Source organism: Rosa chinensis, chromosome 1, assembly GCF_002994745.2.
Source record: "Rosa chinensis cultivar Old Blush chromosome 1, RchiOBHm-V2, whole genome shotgun sequence".
Classification (NCBI taxonomy): Eukaryota; Viridiplantae; Streptophyta; class Magnoliopsida; order Rosales; family Rosaceae; genus Rosa; species Rosa chinensis.
In genome coordinates, this window is record NC_037088.1 from 59,611,999 (window position 1) to 59,626,372 (window position 14,374).

At 36.5% G+C, this 14,374-nt stretch overlaps 2 protein-coding genes and 1 non-coding gene across 4 annotated transcripts; 1 reads left to right on the plus strand and 2 right to left on the minus strand.

The window, feature by feature from the left end:
* Positions 1-1,482: 1,482 nt before the first annotated feature.
* Positions 1,483-4,194, minus strand: LOC112182382 (chlorophyll a-b binding protein CP29.3, chloroplastic). Its single transcript, XM_024320877.2, has 2 exons — positions 3,598-4,194; positions 1,483-1,988 (listed from the first exon to the last, which is right to left on the minus strand). The coding sequence occupies exons 1-2, from the start codon at positions 4,099-4,101 to the stop codon at positions 1,668-1,670; spliced, it is 825 nt and encodes a 274-aa protein (XP_024176645.1). The 5' UTR covers positions 4,102-4,194; the 3' UTR covers positions 1,483-1,667.
* Positions 4,195-5,758: 1,564 nt separating this feature from the next.
* LOC112182958 (high mobility group B protein 1) lies at positions 5,759-8,630 on the plus strand. Of its 2 annotated transcripts, none has more exons than XM_024321531.1 (8): positions 5,759-5,916; positions 6,375-6,469; positions 6,568-6,696; positions 6,800-6,857; positions 6,962-7,006; positions 7,376-7,456; positions 7,542-7,622; positions 8,357-8,630. In XM_024321531.1, exons 2-8 carry the CDS (start codon positions 6,399-6,401, stop codon positions 8,396-8,398), a joined length of 507 nt encoding a protein of 168 aa, XP_024177299.1. In that variant the 5' UTR covers positions 5,759-5,916; positions 6,375-6,398; the 3' UTR covers positions 8,399-8,630. The 2 variants fall into 2 exon arrangements, with proteins under 2 accessions (XP_024177299.1, XP_040370630.1); XM_040514696.1 differs by having other exon boundaries at positions 5,771-5,916; positions 6,382-6,469.
* Positions 8,631-8,680: 50 nt separating this feature from the next.
* TRNAP-UGG lies at positions 8,681-8,752 on the minus strand. The gene has a single exon. It is a non-coding gene; the product is annotated as a tRNA-Pro (tRNA).
* Positions 8,753-14,374: the final 5,622 nt, after the last annotated feature.

Here is a 14,374-nt window from a genome sequence, read left to right on the forward strand (position 1 = left end):
TATTTTTAGGAGATCTTCTAAGTGCCAAGCCTCAAAATTTTCAAGTCGTTTTTTTAAATGATTTTCTCGGTTTTCTTACTTTGGAAAATCGTAAAAGAAATTGAGTCAATATTTTTGATCCATCACTTTTTAAATTGCTTTAAAATCATGACTTTTTCAATCAACCAGGATTTGACACTTGGTGCCTTGGTGGGTTCAAGAAATAAAATTTAAATATACAAATTTTTAAGGTAAAATAAAAAATTTAAAAAAAAAACTCAATAATTAAATAACAAAACTATCATAAATATGAAAAATTTAATACCTTGCTAACAATTTCATAAAAGGAAATGAGTAATTCACATTACATTACTATTGAATTATGTAAATTAGACCTATCAAACTTCATTAGAAAACCAAAACTAATGGTTTGTTTCTTAATTGTAGAGGGACCTGTCGTACTGTATAATAGGTCCGCCCTTGTTTGACTGTTTCCAATGATTTTTTGGCTGGAAATCATAATTTTGACCAAAATTTAAGAGAAATTTTTAGAATAGTTATTACGGTGGTGATGTGCTTCAATGCGTGTAAAACTTATGTTTAAAATTATTTTTTGAAACAATCTCTACCGTTGCTTATTTAGATATGGAATTATGTACATTTTGGTTAGGTGATGCTTGTGGCATATGCTCACAGACCAATTGAATGAGATGCATGTTGCCGTGTTTACAAAGACATCACTGATCTTGATGGGTTCCTTTGAAAATGGATATGCTCATGAATTTATTGAGTTCTTAACTTGTTTTGGTAAATGGCACATCTAGCTCTTTAAAAAGAAGTTTGGAGAGACCTCTCAAAGTCTTCTGGACGTACATGCATGACAAATTAAAATAAGGCACCTGCCCGGAATTTGACTTGTAAATGCAAATTATATTTAGTATCCATAGATTAATTTTCTAGCAAAATTCCAAGGCTAGTGGAAGCAAATATTGCCCCTTGTCCAATAAACTATATATTTGCTATGATTGGGGAGGAGTGGGTAAGAAGGGTTGGGAAGATTGAATTCTATAGATGTTTTTAGGCAAGCTAGCACCCACTAAATTTGCAAAGCAATGTTATATATAAATTACCAAATCTTAACAAATTGTTTTACATGTTTATTACTGTAATGAGCATTATTGGAGTTATTGGAGTTGGAGGTGATAAAGGGAGGTGTCTCTCTTCTCTTTCTGCAAAGTCCTCAACCTAATAACCTATAAGTCCTCAAGTTCTTCAACCTAGCTATAAGTCAAATGCTCATCCATTTTGTAGGGTCATTTTTTAAGTACATGATGTGTATTCTTGTCCTGTTTCTTTTCTCAGCTGTGCATAGAGCCATAGATTATTAAGGTGGACAGTATAGAACTATAGATTAAGGCCATAAGTAATACATATATTCACATAGTATTTCGATCTGTTTTCAAATTACTGCCATAAGAAATCATATTTTCTGGGAGTCAAGACTTTAGAGCAAAAACTGAGTACATGCATGTAAGTGCAGTATATTACACAGGGAAACATAATCATAGCAATTATTTAAGAATGTGCATATACAAAAAGAGAAAGATAATGGCATATATATAAGAGAAGGTCTTAGCTAGATAAAGGAAGAGAGATGAATGAACTCATAAGATTGATATGTGAATTGGTTATTTGTTAAAGGTAGCTAGAAAACTGATAGGTCCTTTTCCGGTCACAGCTGCTTGAATACCGAAAACAAGGAAGACCACCATAGCCAGACGAGCATGCTTGATCTCAGCCAGTTGAAGTCTTTCCTTCTCTTCTGGGTCGGCGGCCAAACCCAATGGATCAAAAAACTTACCACCCGGGTATAGCCTCTTCTCGGGGTCGAGTTCTGCATTCCTTTGGAACTCAATGTACCCTAGTACCAACACCTCGATCCATATCAAGGTGGTGATGTTAAAGGGAAGTGGAAGACCAAGGTAGGATGATCCCTCAACCAATTCAACCTGTCATGGTTGGAAAAATTGAACAAAATGAAACAACTAACATCTTAAACACAAAATATTCTACCATATATACTAATCTGTATATATATAAGATACACATGAGTAAATTAACATTCTCGCCAACAAGTCCTCCATTTTATCATGGTATAGATTGTTTTCCACAGTTATGAAATTTACTTAGGCCCTAATAGACAAACGAAATGAGAACAAATGAAATTAAATTGAATTTGTCATGGTCTACCTATCATTGTCATCACATTCATGATCATTAATTACGACCTTACCTCAATAGGGAGCGAGGACCATCATGCATGAAACAGTGACAGGTATTTCTTGAATGGATTACAAGAAGACACGATGAGCAAACAACAGTGATAGGTATTTCAGCTCCATATGCATACAAGATACAAGGTACGATTCATTGTCTCATGGAAATAAGGTTTATTATTCCTCCACACATCATCTTAATTTATCCTACTTGCTACCTTAATGAAGGTTTATTCTTTGAAAGATTTATAAAATAGACATACAATTTCTTCTTTCTTAATCATGGAAGAGAGAATTCAAATTTTAAACCTCACCCTATGATAGGTGAAAACTAGTTAGTATATATATGATAAACATAGAAACAAAGTTTGAACTTTTTTTTTGTTTTTATCAAATGGGGTGTCAATCCATTAAATGTAAAGTAGGGAAAGTTTACAAAATGACTCACCCGAATAGCCGGGCTATGACAATATTGAGCCATGAATGAAAAATAGAAGTTTGCTTTAGGTTTTTCATTCAAGTTTGTACTTGAATAACAAGGATTTCAATTTACATTATTGTTTTTTAGTAATTTAAATTTTGTTTTTAGTAACGTAAACTTTGTCTTTATATTATTAATGAATTTCTTCTTGATAAAATAAAAAATAAAAAATAATAATAATAATAAAACTTTGTTTTTATATAAGAATTTCAACCAAAAAAATAGAAGAATAAATGTGGATTATAAATTAGAGAGTGCGAATTCCATTCTCTAAAAGAAATTATCTTTAGCTTGTTAAAAAAATATGTGCATAGTGAAGCTCATAATCTCATACAATTGCAATTTAAAATAAGATATTTTATCAAACAAAAATTAGCGAATTTTGGTACTACTTCTACGAGCTTGGTTTGGTGGGACTCTATTCCACCCTTCATACTTGCACACTTAATAGAGACTACTTGGGTCGTCCAAACTTTCGTTTTCGTTAGTTTCATATTTGCTTTTTCTGATTCATTTGGGAGGTTTTGGTTTTGATCTCCCTCTCCTTTGTACTCTTGTTTTTATTTTCTTAATATAAGAGGATAGGAAGGATCTCTTCCTTACCTATCCAAGCCTTTATAAAAAATTAAAAACAAAAACAAAAATTGGTGCTTTGGAGTACTTGCTTGATTTTTCATAAAGATGATCTATTTCCGATTGATCAAAACTAACTTAGCTAGTGATCTCTTAAGCTTTCTGCACTTAACCGTAATCTATAATTTTGAGCAAAATAATGTGCCTGACCCGCCTAAACACATTGCATTATGATCGAATCAAAAAATTAGGAAGTTTTTAACGTGGAGAAATTAACTTTAATATTACCTTCCCAGCGTCTTGCCATGCAACACCAGTGAGACCCTCAACAGCTAGAGCTCCAAGAGAGCCAAGCATTGCCCACCTCCCATGAATCAGCTCGCACTCTCTGAACCTCTGCAGCCCGAAAACCTCCGTGTACGGCTGCAACGGCGTCGGATTGAGGTCCGAAGCTTCGATCCTGGTCCCGATCACATCACCAGCCAAGTTCTTGGCCAGGTTCTGGTCCAACCCGTCGTAGTCAAACTGCAAGTACTCCGTCGGCTTCCCCAGCCCGAATGGATCAAATCCGCGGTCGCCTGCGAGGGAACCATCGAGCCATTCGGGTGGTTGGGCACCGGGGAACCACACAAGCCTGTCGGTCTCCGGCTTCTTGGGGGCCTTCTTTGGCGGCGGTGGTGGTGACTTCTTGCCGAAGCTAAAGAGAGCTTGGAACTTTCCGAAGCTAGGGCTAGGGTTTTGAAGTTGAGCTCCGAAGAAACGTGACGTGATGGCAGCTGTGGTGGTGGCCATGGTTGGTCTGAGCAGTGAGGTGTGGTGGGACTGTTAAGTAGAGGAAGAATGAGCTGGTTAACTATATATGTAAAAGTAGGGAAGAGGGTGAGGAATAAATTCTGAGAAGGATGTGAGAGGTGAATATTTTGGACCTTATAATGTTTGGCTTGCCTTATCTGTTGGATGCATGCTTGAAACTTTTTTTCTCCTCACATTGCTTGAAGGGATATGAAATGGTGGTTTGTGATTCTGGAAGGGTACCCTATATGGTAATTTTGCAATGTGGTTCCTTTTTAGGTCTTGTGTACGTGATTGTGCCTACTTTGATACCCACGTCTTTCATGTCAAATTTGAGTGCTCTGAATCATGTGTTGATTTTTCACATTCGATAGAGACATTTCATGTAAATCTTTGTTACACAAAAGAACCTCATTCTGTGAACCCAAACGTGTTGGTTAAAGTTACTATGAACTCTTAATGTACAATACACAAGCTAAGAACTCCGTTTCTTAGTTCAAAAGTCTTAGTTGAAGTTATGCTATGAACTCTTAATATACAGTGGACGGTATAAAGGTGGAACTCAGATGATCCCACTCTTTTTCTAGTTTGATTTCCAAATATTTCCGATTAATTCAATAGGAAATATTTTTTGAAAACATTTAAAAGTTAACTATACCCTTTCAAACTTATAATTGAACAGAAAAATACGTAGTTTTCTATACTCCACCTAGTTCGACTTCGATTACATAGATTTTGAGCATTTGAGCTAATTTGGGAAAAAACAATACACACAAACTTACTGTTGCAAACAAAAATAAATAATAAAAAAAATTAAAGAAGAAGAAGAAGAGCTAACTGGACTAGTTTCAACCTTCAAGTATAATGCTAGTAAAAACAGCTCGTATGAGATTTTTAATTATATTCATGTCGAGCCATGCAATAAGTACATCTCAGCTGATAATTGTTGGTATACGATAGGCCCAACAACGAGTATACCAACAACTTTTACGATTGGCCCAAAGTCAATTAAATGGGTTATAGCCCATCCATTTGTTTTCACTTTTCAGTTTGAGAAGAAGATCGATATCTTCGTCAACGGACAGACTGTGGAGCCTGTTCTATTACTGACAGAGAAAGAGTACACTCACGAAAAAAAGAAAAAAAATAATACGACTGTGACATCCACTCTCCAAACCTAATTTTAACAAGTCTCAACACTTTAACCACCCGTTGTTTTAGGGTTAATCGAGCATTTTAGCATAAAACTGTCATATTTAGAGTTCGAGTCTCAATTTCAATCAGTTTGTAGCCAGTAAATTTGAGGGGCATTCACATTCATGCGCATACGGCGAGAGTCAAACAAATCTTTGCTAGGATACCCTCGTGAATTCGATATTGACTAAATGGATTTGTTACCAACTCATTAACGTAATTGAAGTGACGGAGCGTCTAGCTACTGATAAATAAATAAATTATAAGGAAAAAAAAAAAAAAAAAAAACCTCAACTCTTTGACTGTGGCTGCTTTGTACCAAAAAAAAACTCTTTTGACTGTGGTTTAGGTGCGGACCAATCAGAAGCGAGTGTTTGAGCTTGGTGTATGTATGCATGGCTTTATCCCGTACAAGGTCAACCAGCTCAATAGTTCCAAAAAGTCTCCAGGTGTCATGTACTATACCTCCCACAAATATCTGCTTTGCATCTATCCCCTCTCTACTGGACCTGATCACCTCCCACACAAATATCTTTACCTTTCGGCTTTGTCTTTGCTTTAACTTGCTTTACTCTAGTCTCTTCTCTTCTCTTCTGCTTTCCCTTCTCTGCAAAACAAGAGGTATGTGATTCTTCTTCTAGGTTTTCAATTTTGAATATTTATTCTCTAGAATTTACTATTTTCTTGAGCTTTGATTATGTGGATGACTTGCTTGTACAATTCATTTGCTTTTTGGCAATTTTGACCATCTGGGTGCATGATCAGTCTACTTTTCAAGTTGTGTTTTTTCTTTTTATCTGGGTATGAACTCTGTTTGACCACTGAAAAATAAAGAAGTTTTTTTTTTCTTTGATCAATACTATTAGTATAACTTGCTTAAGTTTCCTGGAAGTTGATCACTTGGTCTTGATTGTCACCGATTGTTAGAGTTATAATTTTGATGTTGATAGAGGATGGTTCTATAGCTTTGATCACTCATATAATCTGATGAAGTCCATGCTTAGGATTTTGTCGATTGTTACCAAGTATAGCTCTTGTTGGACTTGGCAGTGATGTTGAATTAAATTGCTTTGTGCCAGTAATCAGTCTATTAAGAAACAATAATGAAGGCTGCCAAAGGCAAAGGAACTGTGAAGAAGGACAAGAAAGAAGTATTGAAGCCTGTTGACGACAGGCAATTCTCTAAACCGAAATTTAACTTCATCTTGATTACTTTTTGGAGTGGAAGTTGGGGTGTCATTCTTTTTTCTTTCTTTTTTTCCTTCAATTCAGAAAGGTGGGAAAGCGAAAGGCAGTGGCTGAGGTTAACAAGAGCAGCGGAAAATTGGCCAAGAACTCAAAATCGGCCAAAAAGGACCCTAACAAACCAAAGAAGCCTGCTAGTGCTTTTTTTGTTTTTCTGTAAGTACTTTCATATTTTAGGCATTAGATAACAGTCATAACACGTTGTTGACTATTTCTCTAGAGCCTTTAATAAGACGCTAGCTTTCAAATGTTGATGCAGTGAAGAGTTCAGAATAACTTACAAGCAAGAGCACCCGAATGTGAAAGCTGTGTCAGCTGTAAGCAGCTATCTTACTTTGTTTACCATTTAGCAGAAAGTGTTGTATTTAGTTTATGGAGTTGGATATTGATGTGATTACTGGTGGTTGCTTTTTGAGTGAAGGTGGGGAAAGCTGGCGGAGCAAAGTGGAAATCTATGTCTGCTGCAGTAAGTACTAAATATCATATAAAAGTAACCTGAATAACCGTTTTCAATGACTTCTGAACTTTGATATGTATACTTGTCAATATCATTCAAGTATAGTTCTTAGTTGCCAGTTGGCGTTACTTGACATGGGGCCTGAATGCTTAAAGTCGGAATTTGAATTTGTCATCTTGGATTGTTTACCAAGTTTGAAACCTAGCACAGTATTAATTAGTTAAGACTAAGAGACTGAAGAGAGTGCAGTGCAAATGACATATTATATCCGAGTATCTTTAAGTTCAATTATTTTTCTGTGGATTCCTCCTTGCTTTTCTTTGATGAACAGTCTCTTGCATGTCTCTCCTAATTCATCTCTGTACTTGTTATTGATAGGAGAAAGCTCCATATGAAGCTAAAGCAGCTAAAAGGAAAACGGAGTATGAAAAACTTATGAATGCCTACAACACTAAACAGGTAAAATTGACTTGTACTAAGACTGGAACAGGCCCTTCATTGTTTCTTTGTCTGTACTTTCCTGACCCTCTTAAATCTCTATCAGGAGGATACGGATGGTGATGATGATGAAGAACCTGAAAAACCAAAAGCCAGCGTGACCCATGAAGATGAGGAGAGTGGGGAGGTAATCCTCAGTGCTATGACTTCTTGTTATACTACTGCCTATGTTATACTACTGCCTATTACATTGGTTTTTGATATTTTTCATATCTTGCACGCATGATGATATTGAGAATATCTGTTTTATCATTTTATGTTCCTCGAGGGTTCTGTCAATTCAACTCTTAGATTAGTAGATCGAACGTTTGAGCTGCATTTTATTATTCTTACCAACATTTAATGGTAAAATGAATTCCAATTTTGCATTTCTTCTAATTCCTACAAGAAACTTTATACTAGTTTAATGTCCAAATCATGTGTTTTCACAAAATTCATGATTCATTCTTGCTTTTGCCACTGCACTGGCAAAGTAACAAGTCAAGAACTTGGAAATGAGTGTTCCACTATTGCCATTTTATAGTTAGTGGTACTTGATTAAAAAATACATTTTGGGGTTTTCTTTCCCTTTTTTTCTTTAGGAAAAAGTAAAGCAATCTAGCTACTTACCCTCAGGAGTCATTGCAGTATCAAGAAGTCTCTAATGATTAGAGAGCTGGGTTGGATGGTTGGTGGTCTAAAGATAGAAATTAAACTTCAACTTTTGACTTCCATGAATCCATGAACTTTTTGACTTATTGTAGATTTAATTCAGCTGAGATAGTTCAATCAGATTCCAACTAGAAGCTAGTTTTCTCTATATTCCCTGTCTCAGCAGTTGCTATGTTCATCCTTAACATAGATTGAGTTTTCCAATTATAGGAAGATGATGAAGATGACGATGATGAGGATGATGAAGATTGAAGCTAGCTGCTGTGTCCCATTAATATCATGCCCAAAAGTTGGGACTTTGTAATCTATTGTCACACCTTTTCACTTATCACATCTTTCACTGTTGTTAAATATGGTTTTTAATTTGAGAGGAAAGCATTAAGAATGTAAGCCTTGAAGCTTCTAAGTAGCCCTTCAGGATGTCAGAATATATTTCCCTTGCATTTGCTAGCTAAATTGAAAATGAATGAGTTGATCTTCGATATCTTTATGGTGTAAATTACAAACTTCAGTGTATGAAAAGAACATAAAAAAGGGGCATTCCGAGAATCGAACTCGGGACCTCTCGCACCCAAAGCGAGAATCATACCACTAGACCAAATGCCCTTCATGTGAATGGTATAGCGTGACTACTATAAAGTAGCGACCATTGAAAATGCACCACAATCGTATTATTAGATAAACTTGGACTTTATATGAATGTTAAAAGAGAAAAAAACAAACATTTTGTTCAGGATAAACTGGGCCTGTGAACGATGAGTGATAGAATTTTGCAGGGAAAGCTGTGAAAGAGTGGCCCAACCCAATCATGCAAAATGAAGCTCTAACCTTGAAGTCTTTAGAAAAGCAAAGGCCAATCTAGGCGCACACAAGAACCCTTCCAAAATCTCCCTCTTGTTAAAGTCTTTGGGATCAAGTCAGAGTGGTGAAGGGGGTGGTGAAGTGTGTTAGGAGTTACGACTATAGACTAGAAGTTCAAGTTTATGTAACAAAAAGTATATTTTCCCTTTTTGCCGTATCAATATGTTGCGTAGCACATACTATTTTTCATAAATTGCACTTTTACAAACACAGAAACAGGATTCAATGTTGGTTCCGAAACCTTTTGCTGAGTACAAATTGGTAATCACCCCATAAAATTGCTGAATTTTTTCTTTCCTTCTTTTGCTTTGGTAACATAATGATTGATATATTCAATCATGTGTCACACTGTATGTGGATCGTGGAATATCATTACCAAAGCTTGATGTGAAATTACAGTAAAGCTAAAATGGCTTCTAGAAAAAATTAAAAGGGCAACCACTTTCCAAGCTATTATTGTGTATGCTAAAATGGCTTCTAGAAAAAATTAAAAGGTTAACCACTTTCCAAGCTATTATTGTGTATGCTGCCATCGTATAGAAATTAGTACTGGATCAGATCTCGATCACACAGAAAAAGCCGTAGGGTTTGATTCTGCATCCTCACACGGCGCTGGTGGTGGTGGTGGCGGAGAAATTGAGATCGGAGCCATGATGCTCACACGTTTGGATGTCGGAGCATGTCGCCTGAGAGTGATAATGCGATGGTCACATGTTCGCAAGTGGACTACTACTACTAAAGAGTGCCATCATTATCGATCAAAAGCAAAGCCAGAGACTATAGAAAACCTTTTCCTCCGATTGTGCCTACAAAAACCCATATGCTTTGCTCTGTGTTTCCATGTTAATCATTATGGTTATATACTACAGTTTCCATCACTATAATTGTATTCCATGCATTAATTCTCAACACTAATCATTCCTAATGTCAGTTCAGTTCCCACAAAAATCCAAACCCCTTTTTACTATTTACTAGTTTACTACTTGCTTAGGGTTTTGGTTTTATTTTCTTAATTTGCACTTATTCTTGTCGGAAGTTTGTCGCAGTGATTCATGGTTCCATACGTGTGCTCACTTGATAGTAATTTTATTTTACTTCTATAGTTCTTTTGCGCAAATGGGACGCGGTTATTGTTAAATACTTAAATAGCGACAAGCGTGGCTGTGGCTCACCATTGTACCAATACTATCTCAACTCTTACCCACCCACTTATAAGTTATATTTTCTTTTGTCACTTCCCCAATGTGGGATTTCCTCTCCAACACGCCCACTCAGGTGCAACCTAACTCTAGGACTGCACGTGAAATTAATTAACAATAAAATTTCCACAATAGAAATTAAGACACAAGGCTCATATCGGAGACTTGGTCAATATAATCTAAGGCCCATATCGGACACTTGGTAGTAATCCAATCAAAATATTTCAATAGCAATATAAGGAACCCAAATTCGGGCCCATGATAATTGGAGACGCAATTAGAGATGGACCCGCTCTGATACCATGTTAAACAGAGACAAGCGTGGCACGTGGCTCACCATTGTACCGATATTGTCTCAACTTAACCACCCATTAGGTATTGAGTTTTTATCACAAAATGTCTCGGTACAATTGGGTAAGAGTCACCCACTTAGAGCATCTCCAATGGTTGAGTTAAAATGCCTGTGTCAAGTTTGAATTTGAAGGTTGAGGTGGCAGTTGTCAATTTTGACATACTTCTCTTTCAGTAGATAAGTCTAATTTAAATGTTATTTTATTTTATTTTTTTTCAGAATATTTTATAATAAAGAGAAAAACGTTTCTCATTCTTCTCTATCTTCTTCTCCTTTTGTTTCTTAGTTCCTTTTGGTCTTCTGCAACTTTCTTCCTTCTGTTTAAATCTCCCCATTTCTTTCAAAAAACAATAACACATGAATTCTCATAACTTCCAAAGGTCTAAAAATCCTCAATTTCAAAAAATATTTTATTAAAAATAAAATTTCTCTTTCTTCTCTATCTGGTGCCCAGCTGCAACCATTTTGGGTATGAGAAGAAACTCTCTGTATTCTCCTTCTCCTCCTCATCCTTCTTCTCTCTCTCTCTCTCTCTCTCTCTCTCTCTCAAAGACAAACACAAGCAAAGCTTGATTAACAGAAGAAGTAAAAGAGATCGAATTATTGGGATTCATTTTGATATGCTTTTGGGTGTCAGATGTTCTTGAATTTGCTTATCTCACCAAACCCAAATCTTATATCTAAATTGAACTTCGCGATTATTTTCCAGAAATTCATGAGTATTCGCCATAGTTGTTTCTGGTATGGTAGGACCAAATAGAGAGACGAGAATCGGAGAACGATTCATGAAGGTTTGCGATGAGCGGCTTTGTTCTGGGAGAGAGAGAGAGAGAAGAACACAAAAGGAAAGAGGGAGAAAAGAAAAATTTGACAGAGTTGGAGAGATCTGTCAAATTTGACAGATTAGGTTGATATGTCAAATCCATGTAGAATTTAACAGATCTGTTGGAGATGGATTGCTATGTCATTTCCTACTGTTGCGTTGTCCATCTGGCAACAAACCTTCTCCGTTGGAGATGGTCTTGGAGCGGTCATTTGCCACATGGAATGCCCAACGGTTATAAATGAAAGATGAATTCACTCCAACAGATATGTTGACATTTCAATTCTTACTGTCAAAATTGACAGACCCAAACTCGTCTGTCTTTTTTTATTATTATTCTTTCTCTCTCTCTCCTTCTCCCTTCTTTCTTGTCTCTCTCTCTCTCTCTCTCTCTCTCTCTCTCTCTCTTTATTCGTACCCAGAACAAGACCAAAGAAGATAGATGGTACAACGACAACGAAAATATTTGAGAATATTGTTGATCATGTTCTCTTACTTCATTCTGGTTCCATAGACACTTTCAAGCTTTCTAGTCAAATTTATCTTATTGAAAGCAGCTGTATAGATAGATGGGTTCTTCATCTATTAAGAAACTCTAATTCTATCAAAGAGTTCATACTGAAACAAGAAGGGAATATGCATGTACAAGATCTCTTCATGTTTGTTTCTCCTTCTCCCTTCTTTCTCGTCTCTCTCTCTTTGAAGATGCTTAAACCAAGTTCTTTGACCCAATTGCTTAAACCCAAGCAAATACAATCGGATCCAATACAATCACCAATTAGAACAACTATTGTAGAACACCCAGATTCATCATTCACATCCTAGCAGGAAAAAAGCAATCAATCTCAAATTCTCAATAAGTATAAGAATAGTTCATCCTAGCAAAACTCTGTTCATGGTTGTGCATATAGGGATGGATAGAAAGGGCAAGATAGAGATTTAGACAAAAGAGCAGAAAAAGGAGGAGACAAAGAAGAGAACCAGAAGGAGAAGAAGATAGAGGAAGATGATGGATGATGAAAGAAAAGGGAAGAAAGTAGAAACAGAATGGGATATGCCGATCTGGGGATGAGGATGGAGAAAGAGAACAAGAAGATGGAGAAGAAAGAGAAAAAGCTCTCTTGATTTTTCTTATATAAAATACACTGAAAAATAATAAAATAATATTTAAATTTGACATATCTATTGGAGTTAAAATTTGTCAAAAATGACATTTGACACATCAGCATTCAAATTCGAATTTGACACAAGCATTTTAACATTATCATTGGAGATGCTCTTATAAGTTATATTTTCTTTTGTCACTTTTCTAATGTGGGATCTTTCCTCTCGAACAATTATACGCCTATTTTTTTATTTTATTTTTTGTTACAACTGTTTTAGGGAATCAGAAATTGAGAGATAATCGCTGTGTATTCTCATTGATAATAGGGGCCTCTTTATATATAGGATTACAATGCATAAAATCTCAATCATACAAGGAAAGTAATTCTACATTGATTAGGATTCTAGATCCTTCTAATTAAATCATATTACCACTAGGTCAAGTAACCTAGAGTTTGGGCTAAACACAAATTAGGTTTTCCTTGAACACTCCCCCTTGTGTTGCCCAAACGCGGTGCTTCTCTCGTTGCCTCGTTAAAAACCTTGCCGAGTAACAAAAACCCAGTGGGACAAAAATAACCTCGGTCGAAGGGGAAAAAGAGCACAACACACCCTTCACGTTTCGAGGTGAACATGTAGACATCTGCCCCTGATGTCTGCGCCTCCCCCTGATGACTACGATCATGGGAGTTTAGATAATTTCGGCAAGCCAATTCTTGCCACAAGTTTCTCGAACGTGGATTTGGGCAATGACTTAGTAAACAAGTCTGCCTCACTATCCTCAGATTGAATCTAGTTCACTTAGATCTCGAGGAGAGTCTGTTGTTGTTGATTATGCTTGGTGTTATCGCTTTTGATGTAGCCTTGCCTCATTTGTTCAAAACAAGTAGCATTATCCTAAATGCTCGTAGGCTCATTTGTGGTCGACTTCAAACCACAATTGTTTCGAACATGCGTAATTATGGATCCAATCCATATACATTCACTAACCACTTCGTGAAGAGCAATGATCTCTGCATTGTTCGAAGATATAGCGACTAGGGTCTATTCTGTAGACCTCCAAGATGTCACAGTCCTTTCCCATGGTGAATACTTGACCGGATTGGGAATGACCATTGTGTGGGTCAGAGAGATACCCAACATCAGCAAAACCTTCCAAAACACATGTCGTTTTGGGATGGGGAGAATGGACGCAGGCCAGTGTTGGTGGCATTCCTGGTGTGTGATGGGTCCGAATCCATCCATCTCTTTGTAGGGATAGAACAAGCTCATATCACTCATATATCTCAAGTATCGAAAGATATCTTTTACACCAATCCAATCGCGTCGAGTTGGCGCAGAGCTATATCTAGCTAACAAGTTCACAACATATGAGATGTCTGGTCTTGTGCATTGGGATAAGTACAATAATGCGCCTATTGTACTAAGTAAGACACTTCTGCCTCTAGCACATCTTCGTCATTGTTAGCATTAAAGCCACCCTCAAGTGCAAGAGGTACAAGTTATAGAATAGGGGATTAAGTAAGGATGTCGAACCCACGAGGATTGGTAAATCCTTTCCTAGCTAGGGAAAACCTAAGGAAAAACTAGAAGAATATGCAAATATACAATCACAAACAAAGGCTCACAAGTGAACCAAAGTTCATGGTGAGTATGTGCAAGATGGTGTGTAGAGATTTGATTTTGATTTTGAGATTGGTTTCTATTCAAATTGAAACAATGAAAGCAAGTAATATAAACTAACCTAAACAAAACAAGTTGTTATCAAATGGATGGGAGTTAGGGCATCAGGTTTCACCTTTTGCCTCCCTTGCAAGCATTAAAGTAATTGAATATGAATGATGCAAAGCTAATTGTCCAACTACCCTCTTAGCATCCGGATAGGACTA

Bases quoted from the DNA above. Each gene is read 5' to 3' on its own strand.
- LOC112182382 (XM_024320877.2), bottom strand. From the start codon at position 4,101: ATGGCCACCACCACAGCTGCCATCACGTCACGTTTCTTCGGAGCTCAA. The intron at 1,989-3,597 runs GTAATATTAAAG...CAACCATGACAG, and splicing joins CATGGCAAGACGCTGGGAAG to GTTGAATTGGTTGAGGGATC.
- LOC112182958 (XM_024321531.1), top strand. From the start codon at position 6,399: ATGAAGGCTGCCAAAGGCAAAGGAACTGTGAAGAAGGACAAGAAAGAA. The intron at 7,457-7,541 runs GTAAAATTGACT...AATCTCTATCAG, and splicing joins ATGCCTACAACACTAAACAG to GAGGATACGGATGGTGATGA. The intron at 7,623-8,356 runs GTAATCCTCAGT...TTCCAATTATAG, and splicing joins AAGATGAGGAGAGTGGGGAG to GAAGATGATGAAGATGACGA.